Genomic DNA, 17,974 nt, shown 5'->3' on the forward strand with positions numbered 1-17,974 from the left:
TTGCCCCATGAATACACCACTCCCTGGGTTTAGAAATGCTGGATTCATGAGGAGAGAAGATGGGGGAGGGTAGACGTACCCATAACTTAATAAATTAGGGAATGCTGGTGGATGCATGTCTCAATGGAGCCCTCCTTCTTCCAACTCAGACCAAACCTGAATTGGTGTGCCAGGATCTCTTATATAGTAGTGCCCAACTTGCCCATGTCTGACTGGAGCAGGGCAGCATGGGTATATGAGATTGTGGCTGCCAGGTTGAGTTGGGGAGTCAGCTAACCTGTTTTCTTCCTGGTTACGCCGCTGCCGGGAACTAAATCTGACAGTCAGTGTAACTAGAGTGTAATTGAGAATATTGTCTCTGACAATGGGAAACTTCCAGCCACTCAACTGGAAATGAACAATGGCTGCAGGAAATGAGCAAGTGCCAAATTAAGGCTCTAAAGAGCAGGGATTTCTTTGTGAGTCAATCAAGAAACGCTCTAGGAAAGCAGCCTTGACTTTTCCTTAAAATTAGTGGGACTTGGGCATTGCCTGGATGTTTTTGGTGTGCGGGAGCAAATTACCCGGGGGAAACCCATGGAAGCATTGGGAGAACAATCACACTCCTTGCAGACAGTGCTCTGGTCAGAACTCAAAACTCCCAGTAATTACCATTGCTCCCATCTTAAACATTAATAGCATGCCTTGTCACTTTCTTGCTTAGCCCATATAACTTCCCCTTAGATTAATGGCATTTGCAGGGGTGACAGCTGGTTCTGACTGACATATTTTACTCTTAGATATGAGGAAGTGCTCAGAGAAGGAGTTTGGCTGTGCAGATGGGAGCTGTATCGCTGAGCACTGGTTCTGCGATGGAGACACTGACTGTAAGGATGGATCTGATGAGGAGTCGTGCCGTGAGTATTATTGCCTCTCTGTATTTAGGTTCTGGCTTGTGATGAACAAATTTGTCCCGAAAAATTAACGGAATTCAAATTTTGACCCCGGCGACAATTTCAGTTGACACAAATTAAAGTCAATGGGCGTTTAATTGTTGCCGACGTCTGTACTGTCGCCAGCATCAAAAAACATTGAAAAAAAAATGTTTGTGGCAAATTCGTGAATTTATTTGCCAGTGGCAAAACGCGGAAATTCGCCTCAATTTCGAGCCTGGCGAAAAAAAATTGTCCATCACTAGTTCTGGCCTTCCAGTAGCAATTGCTAGCACATCCTATCTGATCCCCACTGTAAGCAATAGTCCTGCCCTGCTTTATGGCTGAGATTCTAGCTATCTGTATAACAGAACATTCTGTCCCAGTGGCTGCACAGATCCTATCTGATCCCCATTGTAAGCAGCAGTCCTGCCCTGCTTTATGGCAGCTGAGATTCTAGCTATCTGTATAACAGAGCATTCTGTCCCAGTGGCTGCACAGATACTATCTTATCCCCATTGTAAGCAGCAGTCCTGCCCTGCTTTATGGCAGCTGAGATTCTAGCTATCTATATAACAGAGCATTCTGTCCCAGTGGCTGCACAGATCCTATCTGATCCCCATTGGAAGCAGCAGTCCTGCCCTGCTTTATGGCAGCTGAGATTCTAGCTATCTATATAACAGAACATTCTGTCCCAGTGGCTGCACACATCCTATCTGATCCACAGTGGAAGCAGCAGTCATGTCCTGCTTTATGGATGAGATTCTAGATATCTGTATAACAGAACATTATGTCACAGGGGCACAGATCCCAGCCCAGTAGGATTGTTCTACCATCTTACGCTCTTCTTGCCCTTGTCTCACACAGCCTCGGATATCCCTGCTCCAAGCTGTAGCGTGGAGGAGTTTCAGTGCGCATATGGCCGCTGCATCCTGGATATTTATCACTGTGATGGTGATGATGACTGCGGCGACTGGTCTGATGAGTCAGACTGCTGTAAGTGATCCTTTAAAGCAGTTCTTAATGTCAAAATGCTATCTCTGGTGGCCTAATTTCTATCAACCAGCTGTACGCTGCTGTTAGTGATAAATTAAATGGAGCAACGCCTACACTTGCTTCTGTCAGAACCAACCCTGCCTGACCAGTGGAAAGAGAGCAGCCTAGAGAAGAAGAGTAGTACAGATTTCTGTAGCAGATGGAATTTACTTAAACCGCAGTGGCATGTGCCTATGGTGCAACTGGGAGGGTGCCTTAGGGCAGGATCATGCTGATTGTTGCTCTATATAAATACATTTAATTGAATTATTTTTCAAAACTTGCAGCCTCACACCAACCCTGCAGGTCTGGAGAATTCATGTGCAACAGTGGCTTATGTATTAACTCTGGGTGGCGCTGTGACGGTGACTCTGACTGTGACGACCAATCGGATGAGAAGAACTGCAGTAAGCCATTAGCATTACCATTAGCATACAGGTCAAATAGAGTGGGATTTGGGGGCCACCTGTTGCTCCCCAGCTATTGGTGGTCAAGATTGTGGTGGCGGGATTCTTTTTGATGGCATCAGCCATAGAGTGGATCCATATGGGAGCTCATTCTGTATTTGCTTTATTCCAGCGACTTCCATCTGTACGGCCGACCAGTTCCGCTGCAGTTCAGGTCGCTGTGTCCGACTTGCGTGGCGATGCGATGGGGAGGACGACTGCTCAGATAACAGTGATGAGAGAGGCTGTGAGAAAACTGGTAAGAGGCAAGAGATACACAACGGATATACCTGGGGAGAATTTGATTGAAAGGATGGGGTGGATGGGCAGAGACAATGAAGACTGAAAGAGGTTGATGAAGGAAACAGGTATTGAAAAGAGGAGCTGATAATAGAGGGTGGAAGAGAGAGGCCAACTAATCCTCTAAAAGGGCATGAAGTAGAGGCCAGCAGGGGCAACAGAGAAAAGGCAGATTATCCTAGGAAAGACGCAAACAAGAGGCCAGCTGCTCTTACTGGGTTCAAAACAGATAAACTATGAGACCAGCAAAAGCAAAACCATGCAAAGCTAATCCTTAAATGGGAATGACCAAGAAGTCAACTGAAGGACATGAACAAGGGCCCAGCTGCCTTATGGAGTTGCAAAACCAGCTATGTTCAGAGGGTGCAATGACCAGCTGCTCCTCAAAACAGCATGACCTAAAGGCCAGTTGATCCTCAAAAAGTCATAAACCTGAGGCCCAACCTATTCTTGAGAACGAAGCCAGCTGCTTTTTGGAAAGGGAATAAAAGAGAGTCCTGCTGCTTCTCTCTGGGTATAACCCAGAGGTCATCCTCTCCTTGAGAGTCCAACTTGGTGCAGTGATACTGAGTGTTATTTTGGGGTTCTGTATGAGAGTCCTGAGCCTTTTAGTAGGATTAGAGGAACAGGAATGGGATAACATGTTCCCTGTATGTTCTGTCCAGACTTACCCATATGGCTTTCTTTATTCGGAAGGCTCCCCTCAGTGTGCACAAGACCAGTTTCTATGCAGTAATGGGCGCTGCATCGGGCAACGGAAACTATGCAATGGAGTGAATGACTGTGGGGACGGCAGTGACGAAAGCCCCCATCAAAACTGCCGTAAGTTCTTCCCAGCTCCCATTTCTACTGTAAATCCATCACCCACTGTTTATATCCACCATTATTAACATTCATCTCTCACCCTCCATCCTCAGGGCCACGCACCGGAGACGAAAACTGCGACCACCAAAATGGAGGCTGCGAACAAAAGTGTCAGACGGTGCGAGGACTGGTTCAGTGCACGTGCCAGACGGGGTACAGGCTGAGGGAGGATGGGAGATCTTGTCAGGGTGAGCCTAGATAAAAATCTAAAATATGTTTCTCCCAGGAGCTTTGTTTTTTTTTTTGACAAATTATTGTACTATACCTTTGGCAAACGCTAATGCTACAGCTCCATGTTTTGCGACTCCATAAAAAAAAGCCAAGCTTTTTGTTTCCCATGTTTCCCTATTCTTAGTGTGAATATTACTCTTTATGGTGACACTACTATTTGCTCATCCTTTGTGTGCAGGGTAGGATATTTATGGGTTTGTTTATCATCACTAACAAGATTTGGCCTTTCAGACGTGGACGAATGCGCTGAGGAAGGCTACTGTAGCCAGGGCTGTATTAACTCCCAGGGTGGCTTCCAGTGTTCGTGTGAAGCTGGATACCAATTACGTCCGGACAAACGAAGCTGCAAGGCCCTTGGTAAGATACCCCAATCCAGGGATGTCCAACTGTTCCTGTTCTAACTGCTGCTGGGTGACTGTCTTCCCTATGGTTAGGTGTGGGGTTACTATCCAACCCAAGTGAAAGAGCTGGTTTTGTGGCCCAGAGGAGTCTGTATAATGCAGGTACTCTTGGTATACTGGTATGAAATCTGGCCTCATTTGCATTTCCTCATGTTTTTAATTTAACCAACAAGATATATTCTTTAAAGCAGTGGTTTTCGGATTTATCCTACCTTTGAAGTCCAACATTTGGCCAGGATTTCCTCCACTCTTAACAAGAACTTATCAAAACGACGTTCACCCCAAAACTTGTGCTGACCTTCAAGCTGGGCTTTTAGGATGGCTAGCGGTACACAGGCTGCAAAAAGCTGCTGACTTGGGCCTTCCAGATCAAGTTGGCAACTTATCTCAGATTTCAATCCATATGTATGGATTGAAATTTGGCTGAAAATCTTGTTCAGTGGGCATGTTGATGCAGTCCACTCCTAAAAAGTTTCCATAGGCCCAATTCGATAGTAGATCTAGGGCCAAATGATTAGATTATCTCAATGTGGTTAACAATGTTAGATCCAAGATCAGAGTATATTCAGGATCTTGGATCTAACATTGTTAACCAAATTGAGATAATCTAATCATTTGTCCCTAGATCTACTATCGAATTGGTGGATCTTTCCACAAAATCCCACCTTAAGACAGCAAAACCAAAAGACCACTTGTTGACCACAATTGTTCCTGCAGCTCTTATGTTTTGCCTCTTTTGACCTTTTTGGTGTTCTCTTCTCTCTATCCTTTAGGACCAGAGCCAGTTTTACTCTTTGCCAATCGAATTGACATCCGACAGGTCCTTCCTCACCGCTCTGAATATACTCTGCTCCTCAATAACCTGGAAAATGCCATCGCCTTGGACTTCCACCACAAGCATGAGCTGGTCTTCTGGTCTGATGTCACTCTGGACCGTATCATGAGGGCCAATCTCAATGGCAGCAATGTGGAAGAGGTGGTGTCTACTGGTCTTGAAAGTCCAGGTGTGTGGGAGATGGGAATGGCAGAGATTGCATATTACTATCTATAATGTGAGCCGAATGCCAAAGATAGGGAACCTGCTTTGACCTTGTTCTTCTCTGTTCTTAAATAAGGGGGTCTGGCAATTGACTGGATCCATGACAAACTGTTCTGGACAGACTCTGGAACCTCTCGAATTGAAGTGTCCAATCTGGATGGTTCCCATCGCAGGGTCCTCCTGTGGAACAACCTGGAGAAACCTAGAGCTATTTGTCTACACCCCATGGAAGGGTATGTTAATAGCAACTCTCATGTTTCCCATGTGTGCACTAAACTTTTGAGACTACCACACAATAAGAATTTTGTAAGAACTCATAAATTAGTTTATTGTTTCCCACACCTCATCCGCACATAACCTCACCGCTCATTTTCCACTGATATAGTCTCAAGTAAAGGCCTTTAGTTAAAACCTTTCTGCTTCTGTTTAGCACCATCTACTGGACAGACTGGGGTAACGTCCCACGCATTGAATATGCCAGCATGGATGGGTCCAACCGACGTGTTATTGCAGACACGCACCTTTTCTGGCCCAACGGCTTGACCATTGACTATGCTGGACACCGCATCTACTGGGTGGATGCAAAGCACCATGTGATCGAGCGGGCTGACTTGGATGGATCCAATCGCAAAGCTGTGATTAGCCAAGGTATGTAGTAAAATATGCAAATAACTAGCTGGATAATTAATATTCCCTGTTAAGATAAACCTTGCACTTGGATCTATAAGATTCCCTAGATGGTTGATATGCACACAGTGTTGAAAGTCATAGTATTTCTTTCTTTCCCTTTTTAGGGCTCCCGCACCCATTTGCTATCACAGTATTTGAGGACAGCCTTTATTGGACTGACTGGCATACTAAAAGCATCAACAGTGCTAACAAATTTACCGGCAAGAATCAGGAGGTGATACGCAGCAAACTCCACTTCCCTATGGATATCCACACTCTACACCCACAGCGGCAGCCCTCCGGTAAGGCACTGAAAGTGCAGTTGTGTAGGCATTGTGCTTCAGACCTCCCTCCGCCTATGTGAATCCAACTTTTTATCATGTTTAAACAGTTACAACATATGATTCTTATTCTCCTGGGATGCTCTCCAGTCGTCAAGCAAGGGCAATACTTGGGCTCAGACATTTCTCTTCTAGTATCATTAAACTTCTTAACCCATAGAGACCAATGCAATGGAATAACAGCCTGACCATCTTCTCTTTCCCATGGTCTTCGTAACCAAGTGAAAACAGCCCAGGTTTAGTAGTAGTTCTTTGTACCATCATAAGTCCCCATGGACTTGATAGATGGACTTGATAGAGACTTGATAAAGAGACTTGATAAAGTTATTCACTGGGCAGGTTCCTAATGTGGCTTAGGCTGATAGAACAAGATTTCCAATATACTGCCTTCTAAAATGACTCTCCATGTCCAACTTTGCTTTGGTGGAGGTGAATAATATCTACATGTTGTAACTCCATTGTGTCCCTTTTTTCTTGCCCAGGAGCAAACCGATGTGGTATAGATAATGGGGGCTGCTCCCACCTCTGCCTCCCCAGTGGTAAAACCTTCACTTGCGCCTGTCCGACTGGATTCCGAAAGGCTGGTCTTCAGACTTGTGCTAAGAGTAAGTAACGGATCTGAATCCGGTGGACATATTGGGATATTTCCCTTCCTTGGGAGAATCTAGGATGAAATATTAAATTTGCAGCTAGATGTGTTACAATTATGCTTCCTATCAAATCTACCCTCCATCCACAGTAAATTAACGTCTGGCTCCCCCTAGTGGCTGCGCCTAACTCTCTGAGCTATGTACCCCCAACTGCTGAACTAGACCCCAGAGGGATGCAGGGACATGAAGCCTGCTCTAGCCATATGCTGCATGCTGGATTTAATTCTCAACTCTTCTTTAATACATTAACATAAGTTATTTGGCTTGTCACCCATCCGACTGCTCCCAGTGCTAGTTAAAAAGCCTCTACCCCATTGTTCCTCCACTTTTGCTCTGCCTGTGCCATTTTGAAGCAAAAGGAATTAAGATGACCTTTGACCTTTGATCAGGTCTTGACAAGTTCCTGCTTTTTGCTCGAAGGACGGACATCCGGAGGATCAGCTTTGACACAGACGACCTGTCTGACGATGTCATCCCACTGTCTGACGTGCGTAGCGCAGTGGCACTGGACTGGGACGCTACTGAAGACCTCATGTATTGGACTGACATCACTACAGACTCCATTAACCGTGCTAAATGGGATGGAAGTGAACAGGAGGTATGATCCACTACTTGTTACAGCATCTTCCCATGAAGTAACACTGGGTTAAAGTCTAATAGTCAGTAGTTATAGTTGTAGTGACAGGAGCAACACTTATCCCTATATTCTGATGGTCATCCATGTTGGACTAATAAGAGAATCACTTATATGAAGACAGAATTATATATAATAAACTTATGCATTAGGCATAGCAATGGGCACCAAAATGTTACTTATTCTATTATTTATCTTTATCTTCAGTAAGGGCAGAGACACAAGCTCAGATTCGGGGAGATTTAGGCTCCCGGCGATAAATCGCCTCTTCTTGGGGGTGACTAATATCTCCTGTCTGCTAGAATCTAAATTGCCGGCGGTATGGCAATCGGATTGCTTCGTTTTCCGAAGTCGGCCAAAGTTTCCTCGTTAGGCACTTCAGGCGAACTTTGCTTTTGAGAGTCAGGAGTTATGGCCAATCAGTAACTGTCAAGTAGATTTTCTGCCTCAATCAATGGTCCTTATCTACTGGGTCTCTAATAGACTCTTTTTGGACTAGTGGGATATATCTTATAAAGACAATGGGAGGCATTAGATCTCTAAGTAATACATAGTCAGTTGATTGGTAATGGAAATAGATGTTCTTCCTTTTTCACATTATTCTTTTCTGCATTTCAGGTCATCATAGACACCAGCTTGGAAAGCCCTGCGGGCCTGGCCATAGACTGGGTTACCCATAAATTGTATTGGACTGATGCAGGTACTGGGATCTAAATGTTGTGCTAAATTGCTCTACACCCATGTTGATTGTTGGCAATGTATATGTTGGAAATATAAGCAGCCTGAAATTGATTGACTATATAGAATAGTGGTAGGTGGAAGAACCTTGGGATACTCCAAAACTAACACACAGATAAGGAAAAGGAGGCCATAGCCTCTATGTAACATGGGACATTTTCACCCATTGACTCCCCAGACAGAACTTCTCTCCAACTTATTGGTCATCTATTTATTGATTAAGCTCTGTTTTAACGGTTTCTTTTATCTCATATGGCTTCTGGGAAGGAAATATCAACTGTTTGGGCTGGGAGTGGGAACAAAAGTTTGGGGCAATGCCTTCAAAATATCCGACACATGGAAATTCTACAAATCTTCTCCAAACATCCCTAAATTTCTTAAACTATTGAGATGGGAGCAGTTACTGTTTTGTTCTCATGGTCCATTGAGTGCTCCAGGATATCAGAGAAATTAATTTACAGCACGCAGCCTGACATTTCTTCAATTCCATTCTGTATTCCAGGCACAGACCGGATAGAGGTGTCAAACGCAGATGGATCATTGAGAAGTGTTTTAATTTGGGAGAACCTGGACAGACCAAGAGACATTGTGGTGGACCCTATAGGAGGGTGAGGAAGAATGTATTAATTGATTGTTGATAACTGTAGGTGAAATTAGAGATGTTTAACAAAGACACTCCCTAAAACTAGTTACTTAGGCTGGAAAAAATTACCTAGCTAGCCACACTCAATCCCGCTTTAAACTCCTATTGCAGAACCAAAATTCACAGAATTTCCCACCCAAGGGCATCTCATGTACAATTAGGAGATGCTACTCATGTTAAGCTTTAGGGGTGAATGGCTTCCAGAACATCCCTGGAAATATAGCAAGGTCACCTTAACAGCTCTTTTTTTTCAATATTCATGAGCTAAGGAGTCCCCAGCCAAATTTGGGGTCTCAACAGTGGGTCTTAGCCAAATAATCAGGGGAAGGTGATACACTTCCCCATCATCTCTTTCTGATTATAATAATGGATTTACTCCATTCTAAGAGTAGAAAGACAAATAAATTATGACCAATCAACCGACAGTGTTTTGAATTTTGCACTACCCTTGCAGTTTCATGTATTGGACAGACTGGGGGGCCAACCCTAAGATAGAACGTGCTGGAATGGATGCCTCTAGCCGCCTGGTCATTATTTCCTCTAACTTGACCTGGCCCAATGGGCTGGCAATTGACTATGAATCTGAAAGGTTATACTGGGCTGATGCCGGCATGAAAACCATAGAGTCAGCGAAACTGAATGGAGCAGATCGAATGGTGAGACTGCTGTCTTTTTATAAACATATTATTGATCGAGCAGAAAGATTTGCATGTTGAAGGTCGTAATATTTCATTTATCTTGTGTTCTGTCGCATTATTAGGTACTGATTGGAAATGATCTCCCACATCCCTTTGGGCTTACTCTATATGGAGACCAGATTTACTGGACCGATTGGCAGTCAAAAAGCATTGAGACCGCTGATCGCAAGACTGGACTTGGACGCAGAATTGTGCAAGCGAATCTAGAGAATCTGATGGACATTCACGTGTTCCACCGTCACCGAACCCAAGGTATGGATGGCACAGATTGGTTCGTCTCAGTCAGTCACTTCTCTTGCCTTTAAATTAGAAAGCTCTGTACATGTCTCTGCTGTAGCACAGGGATCCCATCCAACAACTGTTTTCTCTGGGGGAAATGGCCATGTACCTACAGTCAATCTGTTGACCTGTGCCCAACCCAAATCTATTATAGGCAACTCCACTTGTAACTGCCCAACTGTCACCTGGATGTTGACTCTGTTCTCTGTTGTTGGGACCCATCTCCTAATAATTTACCCTATGTCTACTGTATATTGGCTCTATAATTAGGGGGCACTTATAACTGCTCTTTACCTGATATTATGACATCAACCTCAAATTATATCCCTACCTTCCAGCTCAGGATTTCCTTAAAATAACTGTTTTGAACTCATGCCTGCTCTTTGCTTTATTTATATTCTTATTATTTCTTTGAAGTTGATTCTGCCTGTTCCATTGATAATGGAGGTTGCAGCCATATCTGCCTTCTAGCTCCAAAGCCCAAAGGGCACAGCTGTGCCTGTCCCACTGGGGTCAATCTGCTGAGCAATGGCAGGACATGCTCATCAGGTGAGTGTTATGGTAATATTATAGTGTGTTATGTGCAGCCTCTGTGATTTTCTTTAGTGGTTTGTCCAATCTGACCCAACCCTCCCCACTGTTATTGCTAATTAGACAAAGACCACCCTGATGATTGATTCCTCTGCCCCTTGTCCCATGTTGCAACCCTTGACATGACTGGCCCATGATCATTAGAAAACCCATTTACATGTGATGTCATATTCATTTAGTAAATAATAGCAGGCTGCCCAGACTTCACCAAGGGATTGTAGAAGAGGCAATGGCCTGGAGCTTCACAGCCCTTCTTCTTCATACTCCATTCTCTCACTTGGCACCAGTGGTACAGTCCTTGCTTCTCTTACACACCCTTTTTTTGCAGGAATGGATCGTTTCCTTATCTTTGCTCGGAGGACAGACATTCGCTCCGTCTCCCTGGATATCCCTTATTTTGCCGATGTGGTGGTTCCCATCAATGCAACAATGAAAAACACCATTGCTGTGGGAGTGGATCCTTTGCAGGGTAAGATATGTGGGTGGACGAGGCATGAGCATGAGTTCACTGTAGTAGAAATGGGAAACATTCAGCTCCCTAATATTGACCTAACATTCAGCTCCCCTATATTGACCTACCTCTTCCCAATAGGTGGGATTCTGGGAGATTACTGTAGGTTGCTCATCCCTGTTCTGCTGGGTCGACTCTGGGCAAAAACAATAGCAGTTATTAGCTATGTCTTCAAGTTACATGCTTAAGACTATTGCTGTTCCACTCAGAAAACCTGAAAGCCATTTGGTTTATTGGTCACAGTTTGACAAACCATTCTCCTCAGTATTTAACCACCTGAAGGGCCTCCTTAAAGATGACTTGAAGGAAGACTATTTGCAGATTTCTCAAACCAATGGATCTCCAAATGAGATCTTACTTTTCATTTTTCTTCAAAGGTCTGATATACTGGGCAGACAGCACCCTTAGGAAAATTAGCCGAGCAGCTCTGGATGGATCCAGTCACCAGGATATTATATCCACTGGTAAGTGAATGCACTTACTGTCCTAAATTGAGCACATCATTTGCATATTCAAGCTAATCATACCAATGTATTTACATTTATTCCTTACTTGCATTTTTTCCTTCTCAGTTCCATGAATAACCATTAAAATGCATCCTTATAAATAGAGCTTAGTGAGTCCATCCCTTCTAATCAGTGCTTAGTGATGCTATTAAAATTTTTTTTTTATCATATTGTAAAATATATTAGAAGTCAACTTGGGGGGTCCAGTCACCATATCCTTTTCCAACTAGGGGTAGGTTATTCTCTATATATTGGCCTAAATGTTCAGTTTATCTTGCAAACAGGCTTGGTGACCACAGATGGTCTGGCAGTGGATGCAATTGGACGAAAGCTGTATTGGACAGACACTGGGACCAATCGGATAGAAGTAGCAAATTTGGACGGTACCATGAGGAAAGTGCTAGTGTGGCAAAATTTGGGCAGCCCTCGAGCTATTGCTTTGTACCATGAGATGGGGTAAGTTAATCCCTCAGTCCTACTTTCACTAGAGGTGTCTTCCTTGCACTATTTCCTTATTGGTTTCTATTTGCAAATGAATTTGTGTAGTTAAGTCCCCACTGCCTTTTTTGTGCCTGCCATAGTGTGTTGGATTTAATTGACTTTTATCCTTTTTCTCAGATATATGTATTGGTCTGACTGGGGAGAAAATGCAAAGCTTGAGAGGGCAGGAATGGATGGTTCTGAACGAGTGGTTCTGATAAGCCTAAACTTGGGCTGGCCCAATGGACTGGCAGTGGACAAGGCTGGATCCCAGCTGCTCTGGGCTGATGCACATACAGAGGTATAATTTGGCCCAACATGGTCTGTTCATTATCTGTTCTGCAACACATTTGTGGCCATATACTTGGTTGATTGGTTGCTATGGTTACTAGACCTTTTAATACTCTATGCGGTTTAACTTTTGTTATAGTGTGGCTGGAATATGACTGATTTTTATTCTTACCTTTCTGCCTTCTTTCCTAGAGGATAGAGGCCTCTGACTTAATGGGACAGAACAGACGTATCTTAGTGTCTCCAGTGCAGCACCCATATGGCCTGACTCTGCTGGATGCTCATATCTATTGGACAGACTGGCAAACACGTAGCATCCAAAGAGCAGATAAAGACACGGGTGGGAACATCATAGTGGTCAGAGACAATTTGCCTGGACTCATGGACATTCAGGCTGTGGACAGAACTCATGCTTTAGGTTACTATTCTTTTTTTTTGTATTTTCTTTCTGTTGAGTCTGCCGTAACTCAAGGCCACCTGTTGCATTCTGCTTTACGCTGAGTGTATAATTCAGTACCTTACATTTTATTGTATCATTGCATTTATTTCGGCTCCACATCCCATTCCTTATAGGCTACAACAAGTGTGGAGATAAAAATGGAGGCTGTTCTCACCTGTGCCTGCCAACCCCTACCAGTTATTCCTGTGGCTGCCCAACTGGTATCCAGCTCAAAGATTATGGAAAGACGTGCAACCCATCTCCAGATACATACCTGCTCTTCTCCAGTCGTGGATCCATTCGTAGGATCTCCTTGGACACAGAAGACCATACAGATGTATACGTGCCTATCCCTGAGTTACACAATGTCATCTCTCTTGATTATGATAGCGTGGAGGGAAAAATCTACTACACTGATGTCTTCCTAGATGTGATCAGGTGATGACTAGGGCTTGCATGGACATGTAGTTGTTATTCAGAGGATAAATAATATTAATGTAGAAATGCTCATCCTCAAAGTCATGTTTAAACACTTGCCCATTGTATTGCTCTGCATTCTGACCAGCTGTCTTCCCTTCAGGAGGTCAGATCTATCTGGCTCTGGTATGGAAACTGTCATTGGTCAGGGACTGAAGACGACAGATGGACTGACTGTGGACTGGGTTGCCAGGAATCTATACTGGACAGACACTGGTCGGAACACCATCGAGGTATCGCGTCTGGATGGGCGACACAGGAAAGTGTTGGTCAATAATAGCCTGGATGAACCTCGTGCCATTGCAGTGTTTCCAAGGAAGGGGTAAGTGGCTCTAGCCTTCATTCAAGGCAAATGTTCCTGGAAGTAAAATATATTCCGTATCTTATAAAGGTGTTACTAAGGCTTCTAGAAGCCTCAGTCTGGTGTTAAGCTCTATTGTTCTTTTCTGCTAAAATATAACCATACATACAGTATGTCCTCTTATTGTCTTCCTATAGTGTTAGACTGTCTGTGCAACATCTCTGCACATAGTACTGGGGTAATATCTCAACAAGTTTTTGATGTTTTTTGAGGAACATAGGTCTGATGATATCCTCATTTTTTGCAGTTTCCTGTTCTGGACGGACTGGGGACAGATGGCCAAGATTGAGAGAGCTCATCTGGATGGCTCTGACCGGAAGACAATAATTAACACTGATCTTGGGTGGCCCAATGGATTAACACTTGATTATGACAGCCGCAGGTCAGTGCTAGCGGCCTTATAATGCCCCACTAATGGGTTATTGTTGGGCGCTGAGATTCAATATGTAACATTTCTTCAACTACAACACAAATTCACAAGGGTATTCATTTCTTGGCAGGATTTACTGGGTAGATGCCCATCTGGATCGTATTGAGAATGCTGATCTAAATGGGAAGATGCGCCATGTTCTTATCAGTCAAGTCTCCCATCCATTTTCTCTTACACAGGTGAGCATTTTATAGTAACTTAAAGGGTAAAACCTACACCCAAAAGCAGTATTACTAATAATTTGTATGTTGTTTAAAGGGCACCAATCATGACCAAAATCATTTACTAAGTAAATACACTATGTGAAAGTTCAAGAAATCTGATTTTTAAAACAGTTAGAATTGTTTGTATAATGTAAATGATCAGCTCACTATTCCTTCTGCAAGATCTCCCCTATCTCCCCTGCAGCTCTAGCTGAGGCAGCCATCTTGGTTTTCACTGGCTCCTCCTACCTATACCTTCCCAGCCAACTGCAGCTCTGAAATCTCGCACATGCTCAGTTGAAATTCCTTGATTGCTTATCAACCCTTCTAAGCTATTTTCAAATCCGCCAAACCTGTGTGTTAGCTGCTGTTCAGTAGTGCTGCCACCTGCTGGAGGTTACTGTGTGTCCTTCATTTGCATAATAACATCACCAGCAGGGGATAAGATAGGGAAATCTCCTGATACTTCTAGTGGAGGAGTTTACTTAAACAAGGCATTCGGGGTAGAATACTCAAAGCAGTGTTACAATCTGAGCATGCTCCTGAAATTTGCATATTATAGTTTCAATATGGCCTCCCTCAGTGAAACAACCCATTTGACAAAGTAAGGGATTTTTTTAAAAACTATATATGTAGTTTGATTAAACGTGTTTAGCTTGTACTGGTCAGATTGTTAATACGTGTTTGATTTTGGCTGTGATAGGTGCCTTTTTAAGGTGCTCTTGCTCCATAAAACTGCCTCTATTTCTGTTCTTTAAGTTGGGTTCCAGCCTAAGCCCTTTTGGCCATAGGAAAGAGAACAACCCAGAAACATGGAGCTCTAATCCAAAGATTTGTCTCAGATTAATATTGTGCTGGTGGAAAAGTAATTGGTGCTGAAGAATGTATGTGTGATTCTTTACTGTTTAACTAAATACTGTAAATTCGACTTGGCAGGAGGGACGCTGGATCTACTGGACAGATTGGCAGACAAAGTCCATCCAGCGAGTAGATAAGTTTTCTGGGAGGAATAAGGAGACCGTTTTGGGCAATGTGGAAGGACTGATGGATATTATTGTGGTGTCCCCTCACAGACAGACAGGTACTGATCACATTGGATACTTCATTGGGTCAGTTACCCTTTACCCCTCTTTCCTGTTCTCATGTCATGTCCCTTTTCTTGAATATCCCTTATTGTTTTATCGATTCTCTATTTCATCCTTGTCTGGTATGGGCATGAAACTGACTAATAAATAAAGTATTTAATATAATAAAGTATATTGGATAAGGTTCCTTCATCAGCAATAATGGCTGAACTGCACATTTCAAAGCTATATTTAAAATGTAAAAGTATCAGAAATGACAAGTGTGTTCCTGGTTATTTTCTGCTACTTTAGGTACTAATCCTTGTGGCATCAATAATGGTGGTTGCTCGCACCTCTGCTTTGCTCGCTCCATTGACTACGTGTGTGCCTGCCCTGATGAGCCAGATTCAGAGCCATGCTTCCTCCGTAAGTAGTACCCCAATTTAACCTCATCTTCTTGACAACCCTAAATCCTCCAATATCACTCCCCAATCTTGCCTTTCTCATCGTGGTTTTCTCATTCTTGCTCTGCAGTTCCTGGTTATCAGCCGTTGGCCCCACACCCAACCAACAGCAGCGAGAAAAACTCAGGTCCATTTATCACTGAGAGTGATCAAGAGGAGAGCACACTTGGAGCAACACAAAGAAGGTAAATCTAGGCCACCTCTCTCAGCACATTTGCATCGATTAAAGAAATGGCAATAAGCTCTATGGCCTAGTTGCCCATTATTTCTTCTCAGTTCTTATACCAATGTTGTCTTTCCCTGCAGTTGCTCAGATGAGATGGGTTCGCCGGTACTCTGTACATCTAATGGGCCCGTGCCAGCACATGCAGGTTAGAGCCAAAGTTGTTTCAAGCCAAATCACCATTGAGTGCATGGTTACCTGCAACATTTTTTGTTTTTGTGCTTAACTGTTCCCCCTCTTTGCCCATTTAGGAGACAGGCTGAGAGTACCATATATCATTGCTGGATCCCTATCACTGCTCTGCTTGTTACTGTTACTATGTGCTCTACTCATCTACAGGTCAGTCATTAGAAATATTGAGCATACCAACATTTCTGTCCGACCTCATATTGAGCATTCCTCCCCTTTGTGTTTGTAGGCACCGACGTGCAAAGCTATCAGACCAAGGGCTAAGCACCCTCACATACAGCAACCCCTCATATCGCACATCCACGCAAGAGGTGAAAATCGAGGCTGTACAAAAAATGAATACAAGCCTGCATCGACATCGCAAAGAGGTAACGAGAACAGCCTGTGCCATTAGAGCACTCGCTTTTCCTCTTTAGGGAGGACATTCCATTAGATGTTGATGGGATAAATCCTGCCCCATGTCACCCTAATTGACCTTCTAGATGAGTATCTAGGAGACAAAGAAGCTCACTCTTACTGGCCTCCCAAGCCACTGCTCTGACCTCCCCAAATGTTCCATCCCTTTTAGGGAATTCATTTCAGGCTTTTTGCTTTTGTTCTGCTGGTACCACGGTTTCCATATTTACTAAAGAGGTGTATTCAGTGCACAATGATCGTTTTAAGGCTTTAGTTCTCAGGTTCCCAGAAATGTTTTTATATTTTTGAAGTATTCCAAAAGGAACTTGATTCCCAGATGCCCCATGTTCTTGACGCCTTACTGTATATGAAACATCCTCTTTTATTCAAGCATGTCAGAGCAATCCCTACTTTTCCTAAGGATCATCTATCAATGGGCTCACTAAACTTCCAAAACTACCTACATCACCAGTGGTACTTTCACTCCCTGGATCTGCAGTGGAGATACAGCTGTGGGGTCTGTGCTATTGTCTCAAATTATATCTTTGTCCTAATCTCACTGTATTCAACTGCCTTTACCCTACAGCATTCTGCTCCTTCTGAAAGCCTCTCCCCTTTCCTCTTCTGAATCCTCACTTTAGCCACAGGTACCAGCGGTTGCTGCTTGAGATTGGCACGTGTGTGTCTTTCCCACTGACCCCAGAATGAGTCTTCTCTAGCCCTTTAATCACTTGCCCTTACTCTGTTGTGTGGGTGCTGTGAGCATGCACTCCCTCCCACGGGCATCTACTCACACATTAACAATATTTTGTTTGTTCTAATCATGTTTTTCTCTCTGTGTCTCCATTGCTTGATTATTTATTAACCCCCCCAATTACTACTTATTTTTTTTACACACTTAAAAGCTGGTGTTAATTTCTCTTTTTGTAGGGTAAACATTAAAACTGGCTGCCATTTCTGTTATCCCTCCTCCTGAGAGGTAAAAGTGAATCCAAGCAGCCACCCAGTCCTACATAGCTCTGCTTATGCTCCTGGACGGTTTTCTTTCCCATGGTTAAGTGGGAAGTAGGGCATAGTCTGAGAAGCTTATCAGATCTTCCTATTGTATTATCAATAATGGCAAAAGGATATATGCTGATAAGGGTATTGGCCACAAGCAGGAGCTTTGCTCCATCACCCTGATATTCACTGCTTCCCCCAACCCAGTGATGTCCAGTTCTTTCCATGTTGTAATGTAGACCATTAGTTGACATACTACTTGGACCAGATTATAACAATGGCATGGACAGTAGTCTCTGGAGCCCATAAGCTTGCAAACATACAATGGAAGGTCACGTGCGGCCTTGACAGCCCTGCCTTAACCCATAGCCAATATCACAGTCATCTCTTTATTTGGATCCAGTGCCCTGTCCACCTATGTTTCTGTATTGAAAGTAATATAAATCTGCTTATGCGGTTTCTTTTCTCTCA

The 17,974-nt window shown here is 43.6% G+C and overlaps 1 protein-coding gene across 3 annotated transcripts in view; it reads left to right on the forward strand.

Moving 5' to 3' along the window:
- Positions 1-17,974, forward strand: part of lrp4.S (LDL receptor related protein 4 S homeolog) — a 49,915-nt gene that overhangs the window by 30,870 nt on the left and 1,071 nt on the right. The window contains exons 5-38 of one of the 3 annotated variants that reach the window (XM_018260258.2): positions 780-896; positions 1,779-1,907; positions 2,234-2,353; positions 2,526-2,651; positions 3,389-3,514; positions 3,610-3,744; positions 4,019-4,144; positions 4,962-5,192; positions 5,304-5,460; positions 5,658-5,875; positions 6,022-6,198; positions 6,720-6,842; positions 7,277-7,485; positions 8,140-8,221; positions 8,762-8,867; positions 9,357-9,558; positions 9,663-9,852; positions 10,297-10,428; positions 10,799-10,939; positions 11,359-11,445; positions 11,772-11,943; positions 12,106-12,268; positions 12,451-12,676; positions 12,832-13,135; positions 13,278-13,496; positions 13,783-13,917; positions 14,036-14,144; positions 15,105-15,249; positions 15,545-15,658; positions 15,767-15,881; positions 16,003-16,067; positions 16,171-16,258; positions 16,338-16,476; positions 17,091-17,151. In XM_018260258.2, the coding sequence (XP_018115747.1) occupies positions 780-896; positions 1,779-1,907; positions 2,234-2,353; positions 2,526-2,651; positions 3,389-3,514; positions 3,610-3,744; positions 4,019-4,144; positions 4,962-5,192; positions 5,304-5,460; positions 5,658-5,875; positions 6,022-6,198; positions 6,720-6,842; positions 7,277-7,485; positions 8,140-8,221; positions 8,762-8,867; positions 9,357-9,558; positions 9,663-9,852; positions 10,297-10,428; positions 10,799-10,939; positions 11,359-11,445; positions 11,772-11,943; positions 12,106-12,268; positions 12,451-12,676; positions 12,832-13,135; positions 13,278-13,496; positions 13,783-13,917; positions 14,036-14,144; positions 15,105-15,249; positions 15,545-15,658; positions 15,767-15,881; positions 16,003-16,067; positions 16,171-16,258; positions 16,338-16,476; positions 17,091-17,132 (4,970 nt within the window). In that variant the 3' untranslated portion in view covers positions 17,133-17,151. Of the gene's footprint in view, positions 1-779; positions 897-1,778; positions 1,908-2,233; positions 2,354-2,525; positions 2,652-3,388; positions 3,515-3,609; positions 3,745-4,018; positions 4,145-4,961; positions 5,193-5,303; positions 5,461-5,657; positions 5,876-6,021; positions 6,199-6,719; positions 6,843-7,276; positions 7,486-8,139; positions 8,222-8,761; positions 8,868-9,356; positions 9,559-9,662; positions 9,853-10,296; positions 10,429-10,798; positions 10,940-11,358; positions 11,446-11,771; positions 11,944-12,105; positions 12,269-12,450; positions 12,677-12,831; positions 13,136-13,277; positions 13,497-13,782; positions 13,918-14,035; positions 14,145-15,104; positions 15,250-15,544; positions 15,659-15,766; positions 15,882-16,002; positions 16,068-16,170; positions 16,259-16,337; positions 16,477-17,090; positions 17,970-17,974 lie in introns of those variants that run through there. The other 2 variants (XM_041560973.1, XM_018260257.2) reach the window with 2 other exon arrangements.

Source organism: Xenopus laevis, chromosome 4S (assembly GCF_017654675.1).
Source record: "Xenopus laevis strain J_2021 chromosome 4S, Xenopus_laevis_v10.1, whole genome shotgun sequence".
Taxonomy (NCBI): Eukaryota; Metazoa; Chordata; class Amphibia; order Anura; family Pipidae; genus Xenopus; species Xenopus laevis.